Consider the following 24916-nt stretch of genomic DNA (forward strand, 5'->3'; position numbering starts at 1 on the left):
CCCAGCTTCAGATCAGCATAGCACTGGCTGCTGCGGCTCACTTGGGGAGTGAATCATTGGATGGAAGATCTTCCTCTCTGTCTCTCCTCCTCTGTGTATATCTGACTGTAATAAAATAAATAAATCTTAAAAAATCTATGTAATTGTGTCACATAATACAATGTAATTACTGAAGTTAAATAATAAATAATTTAAAAAAAAAAAAAAAAAAAAAAAAAAGAAATACCTGATCAAAAAAAAAAAAAAAAAAGGGCCCGGCGGCGTGGCCTAGCTACTAAAGTCCTTGCCTTGAAAGCCCCGGGATCCCATGTGCGCGCCAGTTCTTTTCCCGGCAGCTCCACTTCCCATCCAGCTCCCTGCTTGTGGGCTGGGAAAGCAGTCAAGGACGGCCCAAAGCTTTGGGACCCTGCACCCGCGTGGGAGACCTGAAAGAGGTTCCTGTTCCCGGCATTGGATTGGCGCGTACCGGCCCGTTGCGGCTCACTTGGGGAGTGAAACATGGGATGGAAGATCTTCCTCTCTGTCTCTCCTCCTCTCTGTATATCCAGCTTTCCAATAATAATAAAATCTTTTAAAAAAAAAAAAGAATTGTAGCAGGAACTTCTATTGTTTTTGGGTAAAGCAGGTGGCAGGGTTGTCCTTAGAAACACCCACTTGACCATGACGTGGAAAGTATGAGCCAGAGTTTGACTGATTCTGCTTAAATAAAGCAGAGTCCACTACCATCAAGGAATTCTGGTGGTCCGTCTCTTTCTTTCTCTCTTTGCGTCGACTCCACGCACATTTCACGAGTTCCGAACCTCGGCCGGAGCTGGACTCCGGCACTAGACAGCATGTTCAAATGCACACAGGGGACAAGACTGCCCACTCATCTAGGCTAGCAGGGGATGTAAACTGCCTCATTCAAAGATGCAAAGCAGAACAGGTTGGACAAATCTTCGGAACGAGCTTTGCAACATATTCCTGGGTCTATGGATGATTAAGGTGGACCTTCTCAACCAATAGACCTTGGAAATACTTTCTGAGCCCTGAAGCAACAAAACCAGTAACTTCTCAGAACTATCAAAATCACTCAAATGACACCCTCAGAACAACTCTTCCCACATTGGTGTCTCTAAGACATCAAAAGAACCCTCCTCCATCCCTGGGTGCTGAAGTGGTCTGAGGACAAGAAGCAGCCCCCTTCCTACTCCTCCCGAGGCCACAGGAGAAAAAAAAACCTGAAACATTTGTCCCACCCACCTTCCTCCATACCTGACCTTCCACACCCTAATCAGGCCCACAGGGGTGTACATCCCTCTCAACTAGGTAAATAATGTTAAAATGAAAATTAGAAGATTTTTTTTAAAGGGTGATATATATTACCCACAGATGGTTAACAAAAACACATGTAGGCTGAGTAGTTTTTATTCTTTGATTCTATTTTTAGAATGTATTTTAGTTTCTGCCTTTATCAATTAACTACTTTGTTTAATTTGAGAAATTAATTTTCACGTGGCTCAAGTAATAATTATGAAATTGTACACAATGTAAGGTAAATCTATTTTTCAAATGAATTATCCCCTCCAAAGGAAGCTATGTGTATTCCATGTGCCTTTTATAAAATTATGTCAGTTATGATTTACTGAGTAATTGAGTAAACGATTTTTCATTGAAGGTACTGTCAAGTATCTTTCTAGGTACAGGGGATGAGTAAACAAAACTATATCATTAACTGCACAGAGCTGATGTTCTATTGGGAAGAGAGATAATACACACATAAATCAACACGCAAGCATTCATATTTCTTAAAAGTGTAAGTAACATCTTTAAAGAAGAAAAGTGAACAAACAAGAGGCAGAAATTGCAGTCACAGTTTAACAGACAAAGCTCTGTGAAGTAGGATTTGAATAACGCAAGGATCAAAGGTAGGAGGCCAATATGCATAACTGGGACGAGAATCCACCACTCAGAAAACCGCACATGCAGAGGCCCTCAGAAGGTGCCAACAGAGCTGCATGGATGGAGTGGAGACAGCAAAGAGGAAAGTTATAGGACGGCCTGGCACAACGGCTCAGCTGGCGAATCCTCCCCTTACAAGCACTGAGAGCCCATGTGGGCACCAGTTTGCAACCCGGATACTCCACTTCCCATCCAGCTCCTTGCATGTGGCCTGGGAAAGCAGTGAAGAATGGCCCAAGTCATTGGGATCCTGCACTCACATGGGAGACCCAGAAGAAGCCCTTGACTCTGGCTTTGGATCCAGTCAGCTCCAGCTGTTGCCATCATTAGGGGAGTGAAGCAGAGGATGCAAGATCTTTCTCTCTGTGTCTCCTCTCTGTAACTCTGTCTTTCCAATAAAATAAGTAAAATGAAAGGAAGTGAGAGTGAGAGAGAGAGAGAGAGAGAGAGAAAGGAAGGAAGGAAGGAAAGAAGAAAAGAGAGAGAGAGAGAGAGAGAAAGTTAGGCCCGACACTGTGGCCTAGCAGCTCAAGTCCCCGCCTTGAATGTGCCGGGAGCCCATATATGCGCGCCGGTTCTATTCCCAGCAGCTCCACTCCCCATCCAACTACCTGCTTGTGGCCTAGGAAAGCAGTAGAAGACGGCCCAAAGCCTTGGGACTCTGCACCCACATGGGAGACCCGGGAGAAGCTTCTGGCTCCTGGCTTCGGATTAGCTCAGCTCCTGCCACAAGAATACTTCATTAAAAAACCAGACCTCCCCCATTCCTACCTTACTTATCATCTGATTTCACTTCATTTCTCCTCCTAACACTGGGCAGCACCAAGTGTTGAAACAGCACTCTAATGCACTTTACCATTGTGCCATAAATCTGTCCCTATGCATACATTCTTGAAAATAAAATTGCTCACATAAAGAGCATACACATCTTCAGTTTTTATTGATATTGCCGCATTACTTTCCAAAACAGCTTCATCAAAGCATCCTTCATTCAGTCAAAAAAGAGAAGAGGCACTGAAATCACTCCTAAAGAAAATATTATCTCTTTGCTATGAAACATATTTAAGACAAAGGAAAAATCAAACACTCTGAGAAAGAATTATTTAGCACCACTTTCCGGTTTGAGCTAATAGAAGTTTCATGCAACACTAACTGAATTTTTCCAGTCATCTTCCCACGAAGCCTCTTAAGTACTAACAGGCAACAAAAACAGGAGTTAAGTAAAAAGAGAAAAATCCACACTTAAAACTTCTCATGAACACAACAAGCTTCCTAGGTTCACGAATTGGACAGGGAGTTTCAAGGCTTTTTTTTTTTCCAGTTAATAGAGTGATTTTTTTCAAAGACCGTAGTTTTCTTTGGAAATAATAAGCATCTGGCTTCTTTCTTGTGCATGACTGTAAACTGTTTCAGAAAGGTGTCTTGGCCGCTAACAGTTTTTTTCCCTCTTACCAGTCAGCTCTCTCCGACCCCTGCTCCAATTCTCTTCACAGCCTCTCGGTCCCCCTCCACCTTCTAGCGGTGGACGCGCCTGCCGCCTTGCCTTCCCCCCGCGCCGCGCCGCAGATGGCATGGCCCATGACGTCACCAAGCCGCGGCTCAATCAGGCGCGGCGTTTGGGAAATTTTAAATTTACCGGCGGGCCGGTGCGGGGCCTCGGGGGCCCGGGTGTTGCGGAGGGTCTTGACAGACGGCCGAGGACGGCGCGGTGCGGGATGGCGGAGGAAGCAGCTGTGGCCGTGTGCGTGCGAGTGCGGCCACTCAACAGCAGGTAGGCTGCCGGGCGCGGGCGGCCGCGGCGGGCGTTGCCCACAGCCGGTGCAGGCCGGCTCCGCCGCCGCACCTGCCTTTCCGGGCTCCCGGGGTGTCAAGGCGCCGGCCAGGACGCGAGGTCTCAGGGAGCCGATCCTTGCCCTTGGTCCCCTGGCAGTATTGGCGGGCGCCGAAGGCCGCACCCCTCGCCCCTCACAAATCCTGGGGGGAAGGGCCATCCTGACGCCGTCCCCAGTGCTTGCACACCCAGCCGGCCGCCTCGCCTGTGGCTCATCGGGCACTGGAGGCCTCATTCACACGTGTCGATATTGACTCTTTCTTTTTAAGTGCGTTGTACTCTGCCTGACAGTCCGTGCCTCTGTTGATCTCTCTGTGGAGCAAAACAAACGGAATGTTAGGCGGTGGTAGAAAAGCGGGAAGACGGGTCAACGAAGCCTTAAGCGCAGCTCTCAGCCCAGAATGCTGACGCTTCTTGTGTTTGGGATTTTTTTTTTTCTTGAGCGTTTAATACGTGAGAATGTGGAGATGGGGGAATTTCCTGCTTTCAAGGAGCTCCTGTGGGAGAAAAGTCAGCCGGCTGAGGAAAGGATTGCCGTGCGGGGTGACCTGCCTGAGTCCCCAGCCCGTGGCAAGGATGACTTTGAGTGCAGCAGGCTGGAGTTGGGAAAGTGCTGACCGCTTTGGTGAATGGAAGAACAGGTCCCCGGGGCGAACGGGAAGAAAAGTCATGGCATTCCAGGCCCAGAATTGAGGCCTGTCATGTTAGGAAGACCTCCAGGTTCGTTGGTTTGTGTAAACTAGGCTGTATACAGGAAGATAGAGGAAGACGATTTGAAGAGGGAATCAATATGATCCCAGGTATCTTTTGCCAAGGGTTTTAAGCAACAGCGGGATTGGACTTTGAGTCTCTCCCTTCAGCTGCCAGGACTGGAGGAGAGGGTGTGAGCAAAGCGGTCACCGCAGCCCAGTCTAGGAGTCAGGTCTTCCAAGATGGTTTTCCTTTTACTTTGCCACCTTTTAAAATAGTCTCCAGAAAATTAGGTGTTTCAAGATAGCCTTCATATAATACAACTGTTGTCACCAGTCATGCAGAAATGCTGTGTTTTTATTTCAGAGAAGAACTTGGTGACGCTACTCAAGTTTATTGGAAAGCTGACAATAATGCCATTTATCAAGTGGATGGGAGTAAATCTTTCAATTTTGGTAAGTATATAGTAGCTTTAAAAGTTAGTTATCTTTTTACTAGTCAGAGTGCCAAAGGATTATTAAAAATATTAGATGTGTTGTTTCTCTTCACTGAAAACAAATTATTCATTCTGTAAAATAGTAAAGTGATGTTTTAAACCATAGTGCCTTATGACTGAAAGTAACATTTTCTCTTATTTATTAGTGGTGTGAAACACCGTAAGCAAGTGCACTCAATTAATGACAAAATCACCTTGTGAGGGATATGGTGTGTTGTAGCTGCCTCACTGTATCCCTGCAAAGACAGCACACAGCAACAGTGAGGTCCAGTAGACAGCCTTAGGATTGAGTAATTAGAGTGTTAAACCCGAAATCAGATACAGCGTTTTATAGCAGAGATAAACAGAAAAGTTAAAGTGATTTCTGGTAAAAGTCTTTTGTGCTATGAATGTGATTTCTTTTTAGGAGGTAAAACAATATGTGCCAAAGATTATGAGACCAAGAATGCCTGGCTACCCAAGCATTCAGTCTCAGGTACTACAAGTTCTGGTGGCTGTGTCTGTGCCCACTGAGCTATGCCATTAAACAAAAGAATCAGACTAGACTAGTGAATTCATTAGTACAAATGCTATTTTATAACCCAATCTTTAGCTGCTAGAGAGTTGTTCATTCTCTCTAATTGTGTTATTTTTCCCTCAAATCTCTGAATTCCTTGTTTTGGTTTGAGCTAAACATTCTAGCTAGATATGTTAAAATTAAAAATTTCTCAAATAGTAATAGTGTAATATTAACTAGATCTCCACAAGAAGTCTGTAAGAAAAATAATGTGCACATTTGCAGATTAGAGGCAGAGGTACAGAAGCAGTAGCCACCTTGCTGAAGACCACACAGCTTGTTGGTGGCAGGATCAGTATTTGCATGTAGATCGTCAGATGCCAAGTCCCCTTATGCAACCACTGCGTTGTGCTACCTCTTGAAACATATGGGACAGCTGACTTTCTTATAGTTTTGTATCAACACATTTTACATTAGTAAGGCATACTAAAAGAAAACCAGAAAATACTGAGCCTTAATTATTTTATGCTAAATTCTGGCAGTTTTGTTTTGGAGAGTAATTAATAATTCAGAATGCAACTTGCTTGACATATTTCATTTCCTTGTATTTTTTGTTTGTTTTCAGATCGTGTCTTTCACAGTAATGAAACCACTAAACATGTGTATGAGGAAATAGCAGTACCGATCATTGACTCTGCCATACAAGGCTACAATGGTGTGTATTCACTCCACGCTGCAGGCGTTTTAGTCTTGGATATTTGTTCAATACATTGGTGGTTTTTCCCAGTGTAGACTCATTTTAATCTCTCATGGGTGTGCTGTGTTTTAACAGGTACTATATTTGCCTATGGGCAGACTGCCTCAGGAAAAACACACACTATGATGGGGTCAGAAGATTGTTTAGGAGTTATACCCAGAGCAATCCATGACATCTTCGAAAAAATCAAGAAGGTAAATAAGCTAGCCGAGTTCCTATTGTATGCAGGAAAAGTCACTGATTAGATTTAATAACAGTCTTGTGTTTTTCTCCTGTGATGATGATTCGAGGTATATCTTGATTTTTTTTGGAGAAAGAAGAAAGGTATGGTATATTCACTGTATAGAAGTTAAAATTTTTTCTCTCAAAACAAATTCTTTCAAATCTTACAATAGTTTTCAACAAAAACTAAGAATGATGTAACAGGAAACTCATATCAAAATCCTTGCCTTTGTTTAGCTACTTATAGTTACTAAGGAACTAATAAATAATAGAAGCAGGTAAAAAAAGAGAAGCAAATCAAATAGAAAGCCTAATTAGGTAGGAATTAGTTTTAAATTAATATTTATGTTAAAATAAAATTTACTGGTTGGGTTTTATTTTGATCCTGGAGAGTTAGACTAGTTGCTCTCAGAATTTTATCATAGCATACTTTTTATTATTTCTGAAACAGTGCTTCTTTGTATCTTTGTGTTTATTATACTCAGAGGTGTGAGTCATGCTTGTTTACAGAAATAATTCCTTACCTCTTAAGTTATAGTACTTAAGCACTCAGCATTACATTTTTATAATTGGATGCTTTCTAATATTTTCACATAATTTTTCCTTTCAGTTTCCTGATAGGGAATTTCTTCTACGTGTGTCTTATATGGAGATATACAATGAAACCATCACAGATTTACTTTGTAATACTCAAAAAATGAAACCTTTAATAATTCGGGAGGACATCAATGTAAGTAACAGAGTTGTGGTTTTAATACAGTTTCAGGGTTATTGTTCTTGAATATTCACCTTTAATTTTTTCTGAAGTGTTTTCTGTTTCTATGCTTTGTCTATGTATAAAGATCCATATTTTTTCTAAGTATTTTTTAATAATCTTACTTAGTTGATTAGGGAACTAAGTGTCAAGGGCTACAGGGTGAAAGTGGGTAATACCATTGTTTCCACATCAATATCATTTTACCCTGTATCTGGGGTCAGGGAAAAAAACAAAGGGAAAAGCCCTACCCAACCTCCCACCCATCCCAGATCCCCAACGGGAGGTGCGCTCTGAGGGTCCTGCTCATACAGTTTTGATAGTTCATCAGTTCTGGATTGCTGCCAATCTCTCAGTTCCAATCGCAATGAACCCTATTCAGAATCCACAGGCTTACAGTCTCTTCATGGTTGGGGTTCTAAGATCAGCAGTTCAGTTGGAGGGATCTCCAAAGAAACTTCATCTGAGATGATCCCAGGCCTGATTCTTGCGCGAGTTTGCTAGTACAGAGTCTGACACCGTCCGTCACACCAATCAGTTTATGCTCATGCTGGTCGTTGGGATTGCTGGGTTCGTTCTGTTTCCAGCCCTGTCTTCCTCGTGAACCAGCAGGTGTTGTAGTCCAGTTTGATCCTGCCCACTTCATACTCGGTCCTCACGCAAACCGGTTGGAGCTGCAGCCTAGTTGGGGCGACTCCCCATAACCTCCACCAGTTCTGCCCCCTACCCTGGTTCCCATGCTTGCCAGTACGCACCGCAGGCTTGTCAAGTCTGTCCCACATCCTGTTTAGCTCTCGCACGTGTTGATGGGCATTGAAGCCCAGCTCAACCCAACCAACCTACTATCCAGTCCACACACCTACTGGCAGGTGCCCTTCTGTACAGCCACCCCTGCCCCTGTCCTGGTGTTCGTGCTGTCCAATGAGAGTGGTACCCCGAAGGAGGTGCCCACTATTTCCCTTCTAGGCCACACTCACTCCCAGATTATGCACTCTCCAGGTAGTTCTGGCATTTGACTTGACAGAATTAGCTCCAAGTGCCAGCCTCTGCCAGCTAGTACTGCGGCTAGCCCAACCAACCCTTACCCACTCTAGTTTTTGCTTGCACCAGTCAGAACAGTCAGCCCACCATGGCCCTTCCCTTATCTAGCCCACATGAGGCCCACAGGTGTAACAGCCCTGCCTGTTCTGATCGTCCCCCATCCCGACTCACGCTTTCCAACGGAAGTGGTTGTCCAGCAGGGGAGCCCACATTCCCCAGTCAGCTTTGCCTCCTCCCCCTGATTATCACATGTGCTGTTTGGGCGCTGCAACCACATCTGGTACGGCTCATCTCACCTTGGCATTCCTTATTGTGTACTAGTATGCGTCACAACTGAACCTGGCTCGACCCACACTCTGTCCTGGCGCTCCGACTCACCAGCGGGTGATGTGAACAGGTTCGGCCTGGTCTGCCCCCAATCCATGCCATGTGTATACCAGTGGGATAATTTCCATAGCCTGTTCTGGGCTGTTTCCTATTGTGCTTCTTGCGCTTACCTGCAGGGACTGTGTCCTGCCAGAGGAGTTGCCCAGGCTCCTCCATCAGAAACTCCCAGTGCCAGGTTTTGCGCATCCCAGTGGGTCCATGAGCCAGCCCTGTTCAGTTCACCTCCTGTCCTAGCAGGAACAGTGGTGTTTCCTGACTGTTCTTCAACACAATCTGGTTCTTATTGTTGGATGTTTCAACCCAGCCATGGCTCTTCCATACCCCCATACAGCTTACACATGGTTCAGTAAGGGCTGAGACCTAGCTTAGTCTGTCATACATTTCCCCTGGTCCTGCAGAGCACCAGATGGTGTTGGAGTCTGGCCCGGCTTGGTGCTTCCATTCCCAGTCCACACTTGTGCCAAGTGGGATTACACTCATATCCTGATCGGAATGCAACCCCATTTACAGCCCATGCGCTCAATGGTGGGAAATTCAACCCAGCTAGAGTATCCCCTTAGCTGCCCAACTGGGCCTATTCCCAGCCTTAGATCTCATGAAGGCCAGTGGTTGCTCTGATTCAACTTGGTAGAGCCCCTCTCTTGTCCTGTCCCCTTAGATGCTGTGGCTTAGCATCCCTGTCTGACACAGATCAGTAGGTGCAAGGACCTACTTGGCGTGACCTGTGCTCCAACCTGATTTGTCATTTTTTGTGACTTAAGGTTTGTTCAGCCCTGCCCATTCTGTCCCCTTCCAGTGGCAGCAAGGCCCACCCCACATCCTGTTAATGGATGCACTTTCAGGTGCTGCTGCCTTGACCTGCGCTGACTGTTTTGGGTTCCTGCACCCGTGTGTGATGGCGGGTGGCATAGTCACATCTAGCTTAGTCCATCCCAACCCCAGCTTGCGAGCTAACCAGGGGAAGTTGTATTTCCACAGGGTTGGGCCCACACAACCCCATAGAGTCTACCCCCAGACCAAGTTCTCTCACGTGCTGGATACAGTCTTGACCCTGCCAAATGTGACCACTCCACCACTCCAACAAACAGTTGGGTAATGGTACCCATCACTGCCAAAGAGGCCCCCATCCATAGCATTGGTGTGGGCTGGTGTGTGATAATCAGTGATGTTCTAGGCAAACAGGCCATTTCTGTATTCCGAATTGGGTTGGTGTATCTGATTAACCGTAATTGTCTCCTGGGTACTTCCCTCCAAACCACCAGGTCTCAGTCCCCACGCATGCCTAAACCTTCCATAACCCTGTCACTGGGAATCACCCAAGATTCACTACTCACCTACACTAAAATTGGACTTAGTCATGGGTGTCCCCAGGCAGCAGACATATCTTAAAAACCCCAGAGTTTGCCGCCGGGTGGCCAGCAGGCAAAGCCTGGCACCGCATGGTGCAAGGGCCGCTCTGGGTGAGGCAGTGTCTTTGGCATGAGCCCCCAGCATTGGGTCCGACCCGGCAGGGACACCCCCCACAGCTGCCACACTGTGAGGAGCGGCACTTGCCCCCAAACCCAAGGCCCGAACCCCTCCCAAACTCACCCAGCAGCAGGATATTAGCAGGTGGGCGGAGCTAGGAATTTTTTTTTAAGTTTTTTTTTTAAGATTTATTCATTTTATTACAGCCAGATATACACAGAGGAGGAGAGACAGAGAGGAAGATCTTCCATCCGATGTTTCACTCCCCAAGTGAGCCGCAACGGGCCAGTACGCGCCAATCCGAAGCTGGGAACCAGGAACCTCTTCCAGGTCTCCCACGTGGGTGCAGGGTCCCAAAGCTTTGGGCTGTCCTCAACTGCTTTCCCAGGCCACAAGCAGGGAGCTGGATGGGAAGTGGAGCTGCCGGGATTAGAACCGGCGCCCATATGGGATCCCAGGGCTTTCAAGGCGAGGACTTTAGCCGCTAGGCCATGTCTCCGGGCCCGGAGCTAGGAATTTTAACCCAGTTCCCAAGTTCCCTCATGGCGCACTTACCCTGAGGAAAGAGCTCTCCTGGGTCCTGGGGGAGGCCGAGGACTCGTTCACTGCCTTGTGGCAGTGTCTTTGGCGTGAGCCCCCAGCATTGGGTCCGACCCGGCAGGGCCACCCCCCATAGCCGCCACACTGTGAGGAGCGGCACTTGCCCCCAAACCCAAGGCCGGAACCAAGATTCATATTTTAATCAGATGTATGTATAATTTTAAGATACAACAAGTATAATATTTTAGCCTAAGTGCTCAAAAGAGCAAGGTGATAAATAGGTTAGAATTTGGTTTGCTTTGGTGAAATCAATTATGAGTCTTCATCAATTGGCTTGATATTTTCTTAGAGAAGAATAAATCCTAATAATTCAATATTCTACTTTTGCACAAATTGTATTGTAATTTGTACCTTTTTATGACTACTGTTCTTCTAACCTTTCCAAACTTCTTTCAGAGGAATGTATATGTTTCTGATCTTACTGAAGAAGTTATTTATACATCAGAGATGGCTTTGAAATGGATCACAAAGGGAGAAAGTAAGACTATGCTAAACTCTTCATTAAAACATTTATAGAAACTGTCTTTCCAATTAAACCACACTTTGAGTCCAGCACCTTAGACTGCTCGGCCTCACTACTGGTGTGCTGAGCCATACTTTTTAAGAAGATAAAATAGTCTTCCAGTCATACCTCTGATTAATAGACCAAAAAAAAATTGTTTTATTTTATACTTTAATGTATTATGCTGATGAAATTTAACTCTTTTTACAGAAAACAGACATTACGGAATTACCAAAATGAATCAAAGAAGCAGTCGTTCTCATACCATTTTTAGAATGGTAGGTACTTTTATTTTTCTATTGTTCTTTCCACATAGGAATGCATTAATTTTTCTACAAGTTGTCTTTTCTGTCTAGATTTTGGAAAGCAGAGAGAAAGGCGAACCATCTAGTTGTGAAGGATCTATCAAAGTTTCCCATTTGGTGAGTATTAAAGAACAATGATAACATTCCTTGTAAGCCAAAACAAGATTGAATTAACCTACTAGGCATTTTAATAAGAACTGTTAACTAAATACGCAAATAAAAGCTGTACATTGGCCATTTACCTAAAGGTAGAGAATCTTTCTTCCTATTAGATCACGAGTGCCATTTCCTGCAGGTTAGATGTAAGAACTGTTAAGACTTTACCCACCAGCAAAGCAAGATTTTTCTCTCTAGGTATGCTTAAGTGTTTAATCTTATAATTTGGGATTTTTTTTTTTTTATATTTTAGCTTATATAACTTACACTTGTGTGATCAACAAAAATTAGGTGAGATGATTGAAATGTAAATAGTATTGTTAAAAATTTTTAAGTACGATAAGAAAATACAGTATTTATTCATTTTCACATTATTTTTTTAAAAATTCTAAGTTATTTTATAGCCAGTCCTAAATTCAACATACTCATTTTGCTGTTAAAGTGTGTCACTTATTTTAATAGACTTTAATTTTGTTTAACAAAGAAATGTAACCTAGCCTCTGTTTTCACATCCCACCATGTGATAATTCCCTATAATTTTAACTAACACACCAGAGAATATTCCGTTATCTCTTTAGTTATTTTTCTCACATGCTTTGATCACTGAGTATGTCAGGGATGTTAAAATCAAATTAAGACAGAAGTTCAGAAGTCATCTACCAACATCTAGTCCAACCCTACAGGACCCATTACTGTGAGAATCTGGGAAGGAATATTCCCAAGGAGTCAGGTTCTGTATGTTTGAGGGTAATCCTTCCTGATAGTCTCCTGGCTTTGGTGTGGTGATAATATCCATATTTCCTTAAACTTGAACCTTGTCTACTGTGGCCTTTCTTTCTTTTTTAAGATTTATTTATTTATTTTTATTAGAAAGGCAGATTTACAGAGAGAAGGAGAGACAGAAAGATCTTCCAATTGCTGGTTCACTCTCAAAATCACCACAGTGACCAGAGCTGAACTAATTCAAAGCCAGGAGCCAGAAATTCCATCCTGGTGTCCATGTGGATGCAGGGTTCCTGAGACTTGGGCCATCCTCCACTGTTTGCCAGGCCATAAGCAGGGAACTGGATAGAAGGTGGAGCAGCTGGGACATGAACTGGCACCCATATGAGATGCTAGCACTTGCAAGCAGAGGATTAGCCAATTGTGCCATTATACCTAGCCCCCCCCCCCCGAATTAATTTCTTAATTCAAGTTTTTGCACATATTTTGTCGTCACTTCTATGCTGATGACTGCCATATATTTATTTTATTCAGTCTCTGAGTTCTAATTTGTATCCTGTTAAACATTGTTATAATCATGATTTCAAACTTAATATATCTAAGTCAAAATCACTTTCTTCCTACATAACTAATATTTTGTTTTCCACATAACACCAACATTATCCTGATCAGATAGACTGAAGACTCAAGTCAATTTTGACTTGTCTTTTTCTGTGTATCCTTTTATCTTATTGATCCCAGCTCTATACATTCCTGTGGTGTTGCACTCATTTGGATCACTCTTGAATTGGTATAGTAGTCTCCTAGAACTTGGCCTCCTTGACTGGTTGTTCTTGCTGCAGTCCATCAGTGAATTTCTGTTATTACTAAGTACTATTTTTATTATGCCACTTCCTGAAATGATATAAGGCCTGATATTTTTTATTATTATTAAGATCTATTTATATTTGAAAGACGGAGTGACACAGAAAGGTCTTTGATCCACTGGTATACTTCCTGAATGCCATCAACAGCTGAGGCTGAAAACAGGCAAAACCCAAGCATCTGGAACCCCATCCAGGTCTCACTCATGGATGACAGTGACCCAAGTACTTAGACTGTCTTCTACTGCTTTTTGAAGCACATTATCAGGGAGAACATTAGCCAAGACTGGAACCTGCACTCTATCTGGGATGGAGGTATCACAAGCGACGACGTAACCAGCTGTACAAAAGTAATGCTCTAAGAGCTGGCCATTCTTAGCTTTCTTCTACTCCACATGGTGTTCCTCTCTTAGAAGACAGGCCACTTAGGAGTTTTGAGTATGAATGCCTAGTCCATTTTTATATTTTCACCACTGTCTTTATCACCACAGTTTTATTCTTTATCTAAATCATCTGCCAATGAGTACTACATAAGAAAATTCCACTTATTAGACATTTCAGAGAAGGAATTATCTGAAATAGGACTGTCCCGCAGGAGTGCAGTTGTTACTACCACCTGAAATTCCCCACAGAGAAACGGTCAAAGCTCGATTTTGATTTAAGGCACTCAGGATATTTACAAAGTATGCCTCATGTTCTGAGCACACTGTACTCTGAGATTGAAAGAATAGAGAAGATACTCCACTGCTACTCACAGCCAGTCTCCGCTGCTGTTTCCCTAGCCCAACCTGCCACCATCTCTCAACTGAACCAGGCTTCTAACTGGGCCATCTGTTAACCATTCATGCCACTCTCCAAGTCATTCCCCGCCCAGAGCCACAGCTGGTCCTTTAGAAAGTTTAATCAGGTTATAATGCCTTTTCATAGACTCTCACTATATTGCACTTAAAAATTTTGGTTATTATTCTTATTTACAAAGTTCTATATAATCTGGCCCCTTACTTTTACTCAGTCTTATGTAATGTTCACTATACCAACTATGCCATAGTACTCTTTCTAGATTCTTTTTAAAACATGTCTGTTTGAAAGAGTCACAGAGAGCACCTCCATCACTGGTTCATTGTCCAGATGCCTGCAGCTGCGTCCAGGCAATGCCAGAAGCCATGAATTCCAAGTCTCCTAATTGGGTGACAGGGACCCACCTACCTGGGCCATCACTGCCTTCACAGGCTTGTTAGCAGGAATCTGGGTAAGGAGCAGATGGGACTCAAAAGGGCTCTCCTGCAAGCAGTGGCTTAACCCACTGTATCACAAACCAGCACCTCTCATTGACTTTTAACACATCAAGTGCATTTTGCGTGTGACATGTCTGACGTACAGTTTCCCTTGATCTTTTCATGACTGGCTTCCTTTTTTGTTAGATCATAGTTTGAATAGTTTATCTCTGAGTAAGGAGTAAGGGCAGACTAGAACAACTATTAATGAAACAACATAAGCTGCTATCAAGTGTGCCAATTTGGAGAGAATCCTGTTTGCCAAGGTGCAATTTTGAACATAGTGTGGGATACAAAGTTACTTGATCAACATTATAGAGGATGTTAAAAATAGAAACAAAGTACAGAGACTAGTATGAGTCACAGAGAAATGAAATGCCTAAATAATGGGGTGGGAGATATGGATATAAATGGGATATTCGGATATGCCATATGTTTTAAATATAGTTTGAATTTCACCAGTTCAAGTATCCTTCCTAATAATCTATCTTTATTTGTCTTACAGAATTTGGTTGACCTTGCAGGCAGTGAGAGAGCTGCTCAAACAGGAGCTGAAGGTAATGAGAACCTCTGAAATATGTAACCTTGATGTCTTCCTGGTTTTTTATTGGATTTTTTAGAAAGCCATTAAGCATTTTTAGAAAATGGTGAAGTTTCTGGGGGCTCTGCAGCGTGGCCTAGTGGCTAAGGTCCTCACCTTGATCCCATATGGCCGCTGGTTCTAATCCCGACAGCTCCACTTCCTCTCTGTCTCTCCTCCTCTCAGTATATCTGACTTTGTAATAAAAAGAAAAGAAAAGAAAAGAAAATGGTGAAGTTTCTAAGTAATAGTAATTTTCTGCTAAAGTCCTTAAAATAAATACCAGCATGTGCATCTTGCTAATTATGTATGTTGCGCTATTTTAGCATCATTTAAAAAATTAAAGCCTTGCAACGGATAGGATTATATAGCTGGAAACATAAGGCTTCTTAATTTGTGAAGTTATTAAGGAAAGTAATGGAAAGTGTTTTTCCAGCACTAACATTCTAACAATAGGATTCCGAAGTGCTTATAACATGTATAAAATCTTCCTTTGGGGGGGGCTTTGATTCTTTTTTTTTTTTTTTACATTTTACTATTATTATTATTATTATTTTCATTTTATGATAGAGTTCCATAGGCTCCTGGTATTTCTCTTATCCCAGCCCCAATTTACCCCCTCTACCTAGTTCCTCTATATCATTACTAAAGTATAGTTCTTCATACACAGTCATATGTCCATCATTGAGCGCATGGACAGTGGCAGAGAGTCCAGCATCCTATTGTCAAGATATAGTAAACAGTTTCATTGTAAGTCCGTCTTTGGAAGTAGAAATGCATACTGCATTGTATCCTCACATCTGGATATTGTTAGTCTCCATTTCACAGCTACTGTACATCCCCTCAAATGAAAAATCATAATACAAAATCAACAATAGAAAGAAAAATAGAAATTTACAATGCCATGAAGTTAAATGACATGTTACTACATATGACAGTCTCCATTACACAGCTACTATACATCCCCTTAAATGAAAAGCCACAAAACAAAATCAAGAATGAGTCATTTTCTTCAAGAAGGTTCTTGATTTTCATTTCTTCAGCTACACGTTAGTCATTTAGCAGCATGTTATTTAACTGCATGGTGTTGTTAATTTCTTTTTTCTCCCTAATGTTGATTTTGTTTTGTTGCTTTTCAATCTTTCTTGATATCTTTGTGCTTCCAAAAGTAGTATGGACTCTTCTCAGAAGTGATTGATAAGCATAATACACATGGGAAAAGACAGCAACTAAAATCAGTTCATGAAGAATCTTTTTCTAATATTTGAAAAATAGTACTACATGCCATCCATGTGTATCCATCAAGGAGAGAGTATCGATTGGTGATAGATTGAGCTATTTGCAATTTAATTTTGCAAAGGAACGCTGGGAATGTAGTAGTGCTCTTTCTCCATACAATAAAATATATGCAAAGCCAAAAGGCCACAATAAATAAATAAATCCAGAAAGAAAGGAAGTAGATATAAACTTAATTTAAAGATGCTCTCAAGCAAAACCAGTTGTGATGCTTAAATGAACAAAATGACACAGTTTTGAATAACTTTAAAAATGCATCTCCTAGGCACAAAAATTACACAGGACTGTTGGCAAGAAAGCTTCAGATCAGACCTGAAGGATACAAATACTTTTTTAAAAATGGAAAAGGCACACAAAATGGATAAGAAGAGACAAAATCACAAAAATCTCATGCCTCTGTGTGTTAATCTCTAGATGTAGCAGTCCTAACAAAAATATGAAGAATTGTACACTTCTAAATAGACAAGATTAGCAAAGAAAATTCTGAAAAAGATAAGTGAATGGGAATTTAGCCCTACAACACAGTAAGGCATTTAACTCCTTAACACTCAAAGCAATATGGCTCCAGTGTGTGAACTATCAACCCAATGAAACAGGCTAGAAGGTCCAGCGAGAGTCCCTTAAACATATGGAACTTTAGTTATAATAAAGACAGTCCTTTAGATTCATGAGGGAAATATGTGTTATGAGCAGATTGTCACTTGGGGAAAAAATAAATTGGATACAAACATGACATCTGTACAGCAGGTAATTATTGTAGGTGGCAATCCGACGTAAAGCACTGTAAGAGTTAATGGAAGTCAATGAGCAATGAGAAGGAAATTTTCTATTATGTAAGGTCCCAGAACTCCAGAACAAAGACTAATAACATATAGGAAACTGGGCAAAGAGTGTGAGTAAATATTGAATAATGTATAATGTTTGAGAACCCCCTTAGCACTCCTGTGATATACCATTAAAGAGTGAGGAATTCCAGGAGGCTCAAGGATTTGTACAACAAGCTTCACTTCACCCTGCAGTCCGTGTAGAGCAGCTCAGCTGGGCCTGGCCCGCATCCACCAAATCAAGACACACTCACATTCATGAGCAAGAAAGAAGTGCTTATTTTATGCTGCTTTGCTAGGTAGCAGTCTTACAGCGGTAGCTAAATGATGTACCTATGAGATAACATCTGCTCAGACTTATTATTGGAGTAATTTTGTATTGCAGCAAATCAAAAATGTATATCCTCAATGGAGAACTGAATTAGCAAATTCTGATAAAAGATAATTTAGAAGATATTGGCCTGTTTCTGAGATATTTTGCCAAGTTAAAAAAGCCAAATGCAAAATAGTGGATGCAGTCTGTTATTGTTTGTGTAATAAAGGAAGGTGACATGCATTTTTTACATTATGTGGAAGAATGACAACTGTTTCTAGCAAGGATAGGAACTGGTTGAGTGGGAGATGAAAGTAGAAAGTGCTTTGTGGAGTGCGCATGTTTTTCTTTTTTAACTTTTTGACCCATGAAAGCATATTACAGGTGACAACTAAGGGACTGATTTGTTTGTAAACTCATAGATGTCTTCATTTAAGTATTTGAGGGAAAAATATATTTGAACTGAGGAATTGAGAGGAACTCTTTTAAGAAACAGTTTTTCTGTCTTCTTCCTAAGTCATCCTTTTGCTGTTTCTCTCAAGGGCAAACCTTATTGATTTACTTAACAAGTGGGGGGAGTAGGACAGGAGCTCCTACCAGTTTTAGTAAAATTGAGCTCAGGTCCAATGCAAAGCGTGGACTTTAGCAGCTGACCCTTTAGTTTCTGATTTCTCTCAGAGCTTGCTGATAAGTAAGTTCATCACCTCATATAGATTTGGTTTTCATGTTTGTTTAACTCAGGTGTGCGACTCAAGGAAGGCTGCAACATAAATCGAAGCTTATTTATTTTGGGGCAAGTGATTAAGAAACTTAGTGATGGACAAGTTGGGTAAGTGATCCCCACAGTACACTTAGCAAATTTTGTATCTTTTGTTATATTCAATATTGCAATACGTCAGGCATGTTCTGGCATATTTATCTCCATATGATCAAAAGTTTTAGGGGTTAACTGAGTATGCTATCGTAATGATGTGACGTATTAAACTTATTTGCAACTTTTACTGTAGATTTTTTTGAATGGCAGAGACAGAACGAGAAAGACCAGCCATAAGCTTCATCTGGCTCTCTCATGTGGGTTATAGGAACACAGGCACTTAGATTATCATCCAAAACTTTCCTAGCCACGTTAGCACAGAGCTGGATGAGAAAGAGAGCACTCATGATTTGAAATGGTGCTCTGATGGGGGATTCAGAAGCAGCAGCTTAACCCACTGCACTAAGACACCATACCTCCATCAGTAATTTTGATCTGCATAACTGTGTGTTGTACATCAAAAATCAACTTTTATTATATAAAAACTCTTTAATTTTTTTTTCTTTGCAAACTCAATTCTTGCTAAGTGGTTTCATAAATTACCGAGATAGCAAATTAACACGAATTCTCCAGAATTCTCTGGGAGGAAATACAAAAACACGTATTATCTGCACAATTACTCCAGCATCTTTTGATGAAACACTTACAACTCTGCAGGTGAGTTTTGTTTTCTTGTCAACTTAATTTGAGAGGAAATCATCAAAAATATAAACTACCAAAATTAAGTATAGTCAGTTTTTAATTGATGTAACACCCATTATAATACATACATTGTCTGCTAAATAGTTTCATTATTTAATTTTCCCAAAGTCCCATCATTTGTATCCCATCTCCACAGTTTTTGCCAAATCCTATACTATTTTTTAATATGTTTTTTAATTATGCTTAATTCTTTATAATTATATTTAGTAAAGTAATTGTTATTGCTTTATTACTATTATTATATTAGTTCTAGAAATGAAAAGCTATTATCAATTGCCACAAATAGAAAATAAACCCCCCAAAAATTGCGTGTTGTATGTGTTATGTAATTCTTAAATTCCTATTAACTAAGCCTAAAGGCTTGCATTTTCTCTTTAAAAGGGAAAAAGAAAATGAAAGATTTGTCAGTGAAAGATTTGATGCTATTTAATGATCAATTCTGGGTACCCATTTAAAATTATTTCTGTCCCTGATACCCTGAGAAACATTGTTTTAAATGGCTATTACCTATCATTTAAAGATGCATACAGGAAAGATAGTCCCTGTCTTCCCAGAATCTGTGGGGCAGATGAGATGTATCTTCTAACATGATTCTTTGAATAGGAGTTAAGTGATGGATAAGTATGATAGGATTCAAAGGAAAGATACTTTTGCCTAAAATTGCAGCTTCTCAGTAGAGAGCATTCGCACTAGACCCTAAGAGGCAGATTCTAATAAGCCTGTACTTGTAAGTTCTCCACTGGAATTTTTTTTTCTCTCTTGAGAACAGTTGGCCAACATCAGTGATATAAAACTCTCACCATATTAAAAAGTGCTAAACCAGATAGAGAGAGTATTGATTTTTCTCTTTAGGAAATTTGACTGGGGTTGAATACCTTACAGTTATATTTTTTTCCCAGTTTGCCAGCACTGCTAAATATATGAAGAATACTCCTTATGTTAATGAAGTATCAAGTGATGAAGCTCTCCTGAAAAGATATAGGAAAGAAATAGTGGACCTGAAGAGACAATTAGAGGAGGTATGTATGAGTCATTTATTTTAGTAAAAAATGGCAACCAAATTATGATGAAAAACTGCCAAATGCTGGCAAGCTTAATTCATCGGTATCTGAGCTGCTACAACTAAAATGCTCTTCAGAGTAAATCAATTCATAAAAGCTTTAATTGAATTTACTGCAGTGTGAAAGACCGTTTCTTGGAATTTTCTTAGTCTTTGTTTTCCGTTCCCAAAGGGCAGAGTTTGAAATTTTTCAATGAGTCAAGTGCAGATACTTTATAAAATTTTTTCACAATTACTATAAAATCTGATTTAAGGAGACCAAAAGCGGTTACTCAGTGCTCCCTTCTGTTTGTTCATATTCTCTTGAATTCCTCTTCTAATGCAGCAATCACAATCTAATAATATTGTGTAATCAACCTGTTATTCTTATTTGTTCAGTTTAACCATTGTGGTCCTATTGTAAAAACCTTGCCTTCCAGTGGTCTTTCTAAAAAATAAATATTAAATGGTAATAAGTAGCCTTATAAGATGAGAACATCTATACTTTGTCTATGATCACCTGCTTTTTTTTGTATCTCTGCCTATTCATATTTTCTTAGGCAATTAATAGAATTATTTTAACAGAACTGTAGTTTTATGCCTGAAGTATAGAATAATGACATGAGAAGAACTACCTATTTTACATTAAAAGTTTGAGAAATATTTATAACTCTATATTGGAGTTTTTCAGGTAGGATATGCCTTATTTCAATAGAAGTCTCATGGTTCACACATAGATTTAATTTTATTTTCATCCACTTAGAAAATTTTATTCTAGCTACGTGTGTTATTAACAATGCTCTATCATTTAGGTAAATATAAGGACTCGGGCCCAGGAAATGGAAAAAGATCAGTTGGCCCAGCTTTTGGATGAAAAAGATCTGCTCCAAAAAGTACAGGATGAAAAAATTCAAAACTTAACAAGTATGCTAGTTACCTCTTCTTCCCTTACATCACAGCAGGAGTTAAAGGTAAAATGTGTAAGATGGCAGCTCAAACTTGAAACACACAAAATAGAATTGACATTTTTATGCATTTAGTCATAAATTATGATGAGATCTCCATATGGCTTTGGGAGCAAGTGGAGTTACGTGGACAGACAATGGAGTCAGGGAGTTATTTATGACAGCTTTTACAGTGTAGGTGATAGAAAGGTCTGGATATTTCCAGCAAACTGGCAGCATGTAGTGAGGCGTGCAGTCTGTTCTGGGGAGGACAGGTCATCTTGGGTAGCATTGTGGTGGACCAGATGCATGGGTAAGCTATTGAAGACATAGACATGAGGTCAACCACCAACTGGCTATATAGCCTTACTCAAGTCCTCCAAACTTGCTAGTTTAAAAATGATGTAGTAACAGATCCTAACTGTAAGTATGTGGAAAGGATTAAATGCCATCAGATGACCCTTGTGCCCAGAAAAAGGAAAAAGAGAATAGTGACCAGGGCAAATGCTCTGGTGAAGGAGGGTAAGCTGCCACCTGCAAAACCAGCATACCATGACAGTGCTGATTCCAAGCCCAGCTTCCACTGCAGCTCCCTGCTAATGTGCCTAGAAAAGCAGTGGCCAATGGCCAGGGGCTTGAGCCCCTGCATCCATATGGGAGAGGCAAGTGGATTTCCTGGCTGTGGCTTTCACCAGTCCCAGTCATGAGTGTTACAGCCATTTTGGAAATAAACCAGTGTAGATGGAAAATCTCTTTCCCTGTCACTCATCCCTTGGAATAAATATGTAAAAGAAAAGAAAGAAAAAGTATATTAACTATGTGAAACCTGAAAAGATACAAACTTAAAGGCAGGCAGAACAAGAGAAACCAGTGAAGTGAATGGGAAGGATGACTTAACTGGTAAGACACAAGGGACAGGAATGAGGAAGCAATCGATAAATGTTAAGGAAAAGGACAAGAGGTCACTCAGTGGTGCACCAAATGAATCCTCTGCCCGGTGATGCCAGCATCTCATGTGGGAGCCAATTTTTGTCCCAGCTGCTCTACTGCCAATCCTGGGAAAGCTACGGAGGATGGCCTAGGTGCTGGAGACCCTACACCCTCATGGGAAACCCTGAGGAAATGCCCGACTTCCAACTTCAGATAAGTTCAGCTCTGGCCATTACAGCCATTTGCTGAGTGAACCAGCAGATGAAAAACCTCTTTGTCTCCTTTGTCTATAAAATCTGCCGATGAGATAAAAATAAATAAATGTTAAAAAAAAAAAGGCAGGGAATAAAAAATGGGATCAAAAGAAAACAGCAATCTGATCCAAGTAAGGAGTCAAGAGTCTATTTCGTCATTTTGTTGAAAAATTAAAGAGTGCTCGCTTCAGCAGCACATATACTAAAGTTGGAATGATACAGAAATTAGCATGGCCCTTGTGCAAGGATGACACGAAAAATTAAGGAAAAAAAAAAGTGAAAGTGAGGGCAACCATCTGACATCACAATTCAGGTACCTGTACCTTGTATCGGTGTCCCTGTGTTCAGCTCACGGCTCCAGCCCCTAACTCAAGCTTCCTGCTAATAAACACCCTGGAAGGCAGTAGAGCTGGTTCAGGTAATGAGCTCCTCCACACACGGGAAACCTGGAGTCCCCAGTTTCTGGCTTTGGAGAATGCAGCAGCATATCAGGGTTCTCCCTCTTCTGACTGACTTTGTCTAACTTTCAAGTAAGTGAATAAAAAATGGATTATTTTAAGAAAACAACCAAAGCAGAGAGGCTTGAGTATGTAAACGAGGCTGAGAGGAGAGAACCAGTGGAGATAACGGATGAGCAGTTATCTGAGGGAGCAAGGTCTCGGGAGTAGAAGGAGTAAGACTGGGAGCACTGGTGGAGGCTTTGTTTTGATAAGCACATTAGAAGGAATCAGCATTGTAAAGGACCCTATGACAGATTCGCTGAAGGAAAATCCAATGGGCTATCTGTGATATTAGCCCCATCTTTACCTTCCCAGCTGGAGCTGGGTACTTGAAAGTGTAGCTGGGGGTCAATGTGGTGATGGCAGAAACAGCTGTCCTGTGTAACACCAGAATGATGTGTTGAGTCAACAAATTCCTTTCAAATAAGTCCCACAATAACAGGCAAATTTAGAAAATGAGGTGAGGCAGTTAGCATGCTGCTTTGGATGCCCATGTTCCGTATCAGAATGTGTGGGTTCGAATCCTAGCCCCAGGCCTGATTCCAGTAAGCCCTGAGAGGCAGCAAGAGCTGCCGGAAGTACTTATGCCACTGCCCCCCATGTGAGACCCTGGGATTGGGTTCTGGGCTCCTGACTTAAGCCTGGCCCAGCTCTTGTAGATGTGGGCATTTGGGGAAGAATCACAGTAGAAGACCTCTTTCTCTGCCTTTCAAATAAATAAAACTTTTATATGAAAATTAAAAAGTTTTACAAATGTATTATGGAGCTAAACACTGATTTAAAACATTTGTGTATTTTCTTATCTCAGAATGTCCTTAGACTTGTAAGATATTAAGTTTCTCTTAACCAGTGTTCTACCACTACCTAGTTAGTGGTTTTAGAAACAGAAGCTGCAGTATACTGTGGTCCAAAACTGCAAGACTTAATTTTATTTCTTTGTCTTTAGGCTAAGAGAAAGAGAAGAGTTACTTGGTGCTTTGGCAAAATTAGCAAAATGAAGGACTCGAACTATGTAAATGAATTCAGTTTGCCAAAAAATGTAACAACAAAAATGAAGACTCCCATGAGTGTAATAGGAGAAATTGATGAATGTGAGTATTTTTTCAAGTAGAATATCCTTTCATTATAAAAGAGAGACATATTAAAGACTCCATTAATATGATAAACATTTAAATTAGGTGTATGTCCTCATATAATTAGAATGGATATTTTGATATTTAAGAAAAAAGTTTTCCCTTTCTCTGTTAATTCTAGATCTCTTAAGAATGTTGTACTGCAGTTGAAGCATTAAGTGCATCTAATTCTTATCCAGTCAGGTTACTGTAATACTCAGCTAACATTTAATTTGATAATCCTGAGGGGTTGGCATTTCTGCAAAAATTTGTCTAAAAATTATATCCGCATTATAATCTATTTCCTGAAGGCATTTTAAAATTTGTAATGATGAAACTCAAATTCAGAATTTGCCCTCTTTATTGTACTAAGAGTATCAGGGACAGTGCTATGGGTACAATGGTAAAGCTGTAGAATGTGGTACCAGCATCCTTTGTGAGTGCTCGATTTCCAGTCCAGCTCTATGCAAATGCACCTGGACCCCTGCACCCACATGGGAGGCTCAAATGAAACTCTTAGCTTTGGACCAGCCCAGCTCCTACAATTTGGGAAGTGATCTGTGATCTAGCAGCTGGACTATCTCTGTCTATCCTTTTCTTTCTCTGTAATCTTGCCTTTCAAATAAGTAAATAAATCTCTTTTTTTAAATCCTAGATTTTATCATTAATTCCAGTTAGCAATTTTAATTCTTCTGCTAATATAAATTATCACATATGTTGTTATTTTATTTTGAGATACATAGTCTGAGCACATACCAGCTAATTTGAGCTTTTTATTGATTACATGTAATCAGAATTTTTTTAGTAATCTTTAAATGAACTTTTTTAGAAACATGTGTGTCTAAATTTCTTTTCTGCTTGATTGTAGCTCTCTGCTTAGAATCTGATATCTTCAGCAGCACGCTTGATACATTTACTGAGGTGGAGTGGAATTCAGCAACAAAGATACTAAATGAGGTAATATACGCAAATTTTACTCTTTTTAAAATTATTTTGTTATTGGATATTGTTGAAGCACATCACTGGCTCGGACTTATTTTCACATTAATGAATAATGAGTCATAGTTTGGTAAGTATAAGTCCAGTGCAAAGTACATACAATT

General features: G+C 40.8%; 1 protein-coding gene and 1 non-coding gene across 2 annotated transcripts in view; both read left to right on the forward strand.

Annotated features, from left to right (window-relative positions):
* Positions 1–4239: 4239 nt before the first annotated feature.
* Positions 4240–24916, forward strand: part of CENPE (centromere protein E) — a 64885-nt gene continuing 44208 nt past the window's right edge. The window contains exons 1-15 of the mRNA XM_058666639.1: positions 4240–4367; positions 4829–4917; positions 6080–6169; positions 6287–6405; positions 7044–7163; positions 11079–11160; positions 11395–11462; positions 11541–11606; positions 15011–15062; positions 18260–18347; positions 18860–18989; positions 19934–20053; positions 20886–21044; positions 23648–23792; positions 24682–24770. Coding sequence (XP_058522622.1) covers positions 4240–4367; positions 4829–4917; positions 6080–6169; positions 6287–6405; positions 7044–7163; positions 11079–11160; positions 11395–11462; positions 11541–11606; positions 15011–15062; positions 18260–18347; positions 18860–18989; positions 19934–20053; positions 20886–21044; positions 23648–23792; positions 24682–24770 — 1545 coding nt within the window. The remainder of the gene's footprint in view (positions 4368–4828; positions 4918–6079; positions 6170–6286; positions 6406–7043; positions 7164–11078; positions 11161–11394; positions 11463–11540; positions 11607–15010; positions 15063–18259; positions 18348–18859; positions 18990–19933; positions 20054–20885; positions 21045–23647; positions 23793–24681; positions 24771–24916) is intronic.
* LOC131480882 (U6 spliceosomal RNA) lies at positions 22380–22483 on the forward strand. The gene has a single exon (XR_009245869.1). It is a non-coding gene; the product is annotated as a U6 spliceosomal RNA (small nuclear RNA).

The sequence above is a fragment of the Ochotona princeps genome, chromosome 7 (genome assembly GCF_030435755.1).
Source record: "Ochotona princeps isolate mOchPri1 chromosome 7, mOchPri1.hap1, whole genome shotgun sequence".
In the NCBI taxonomy this organism is placed as follows: Eukaryota; Metazoa; Chordata; class Mammalia; order Lagomorpha; family Ochotonidae; genus Ochotona; species Ochotona princeps.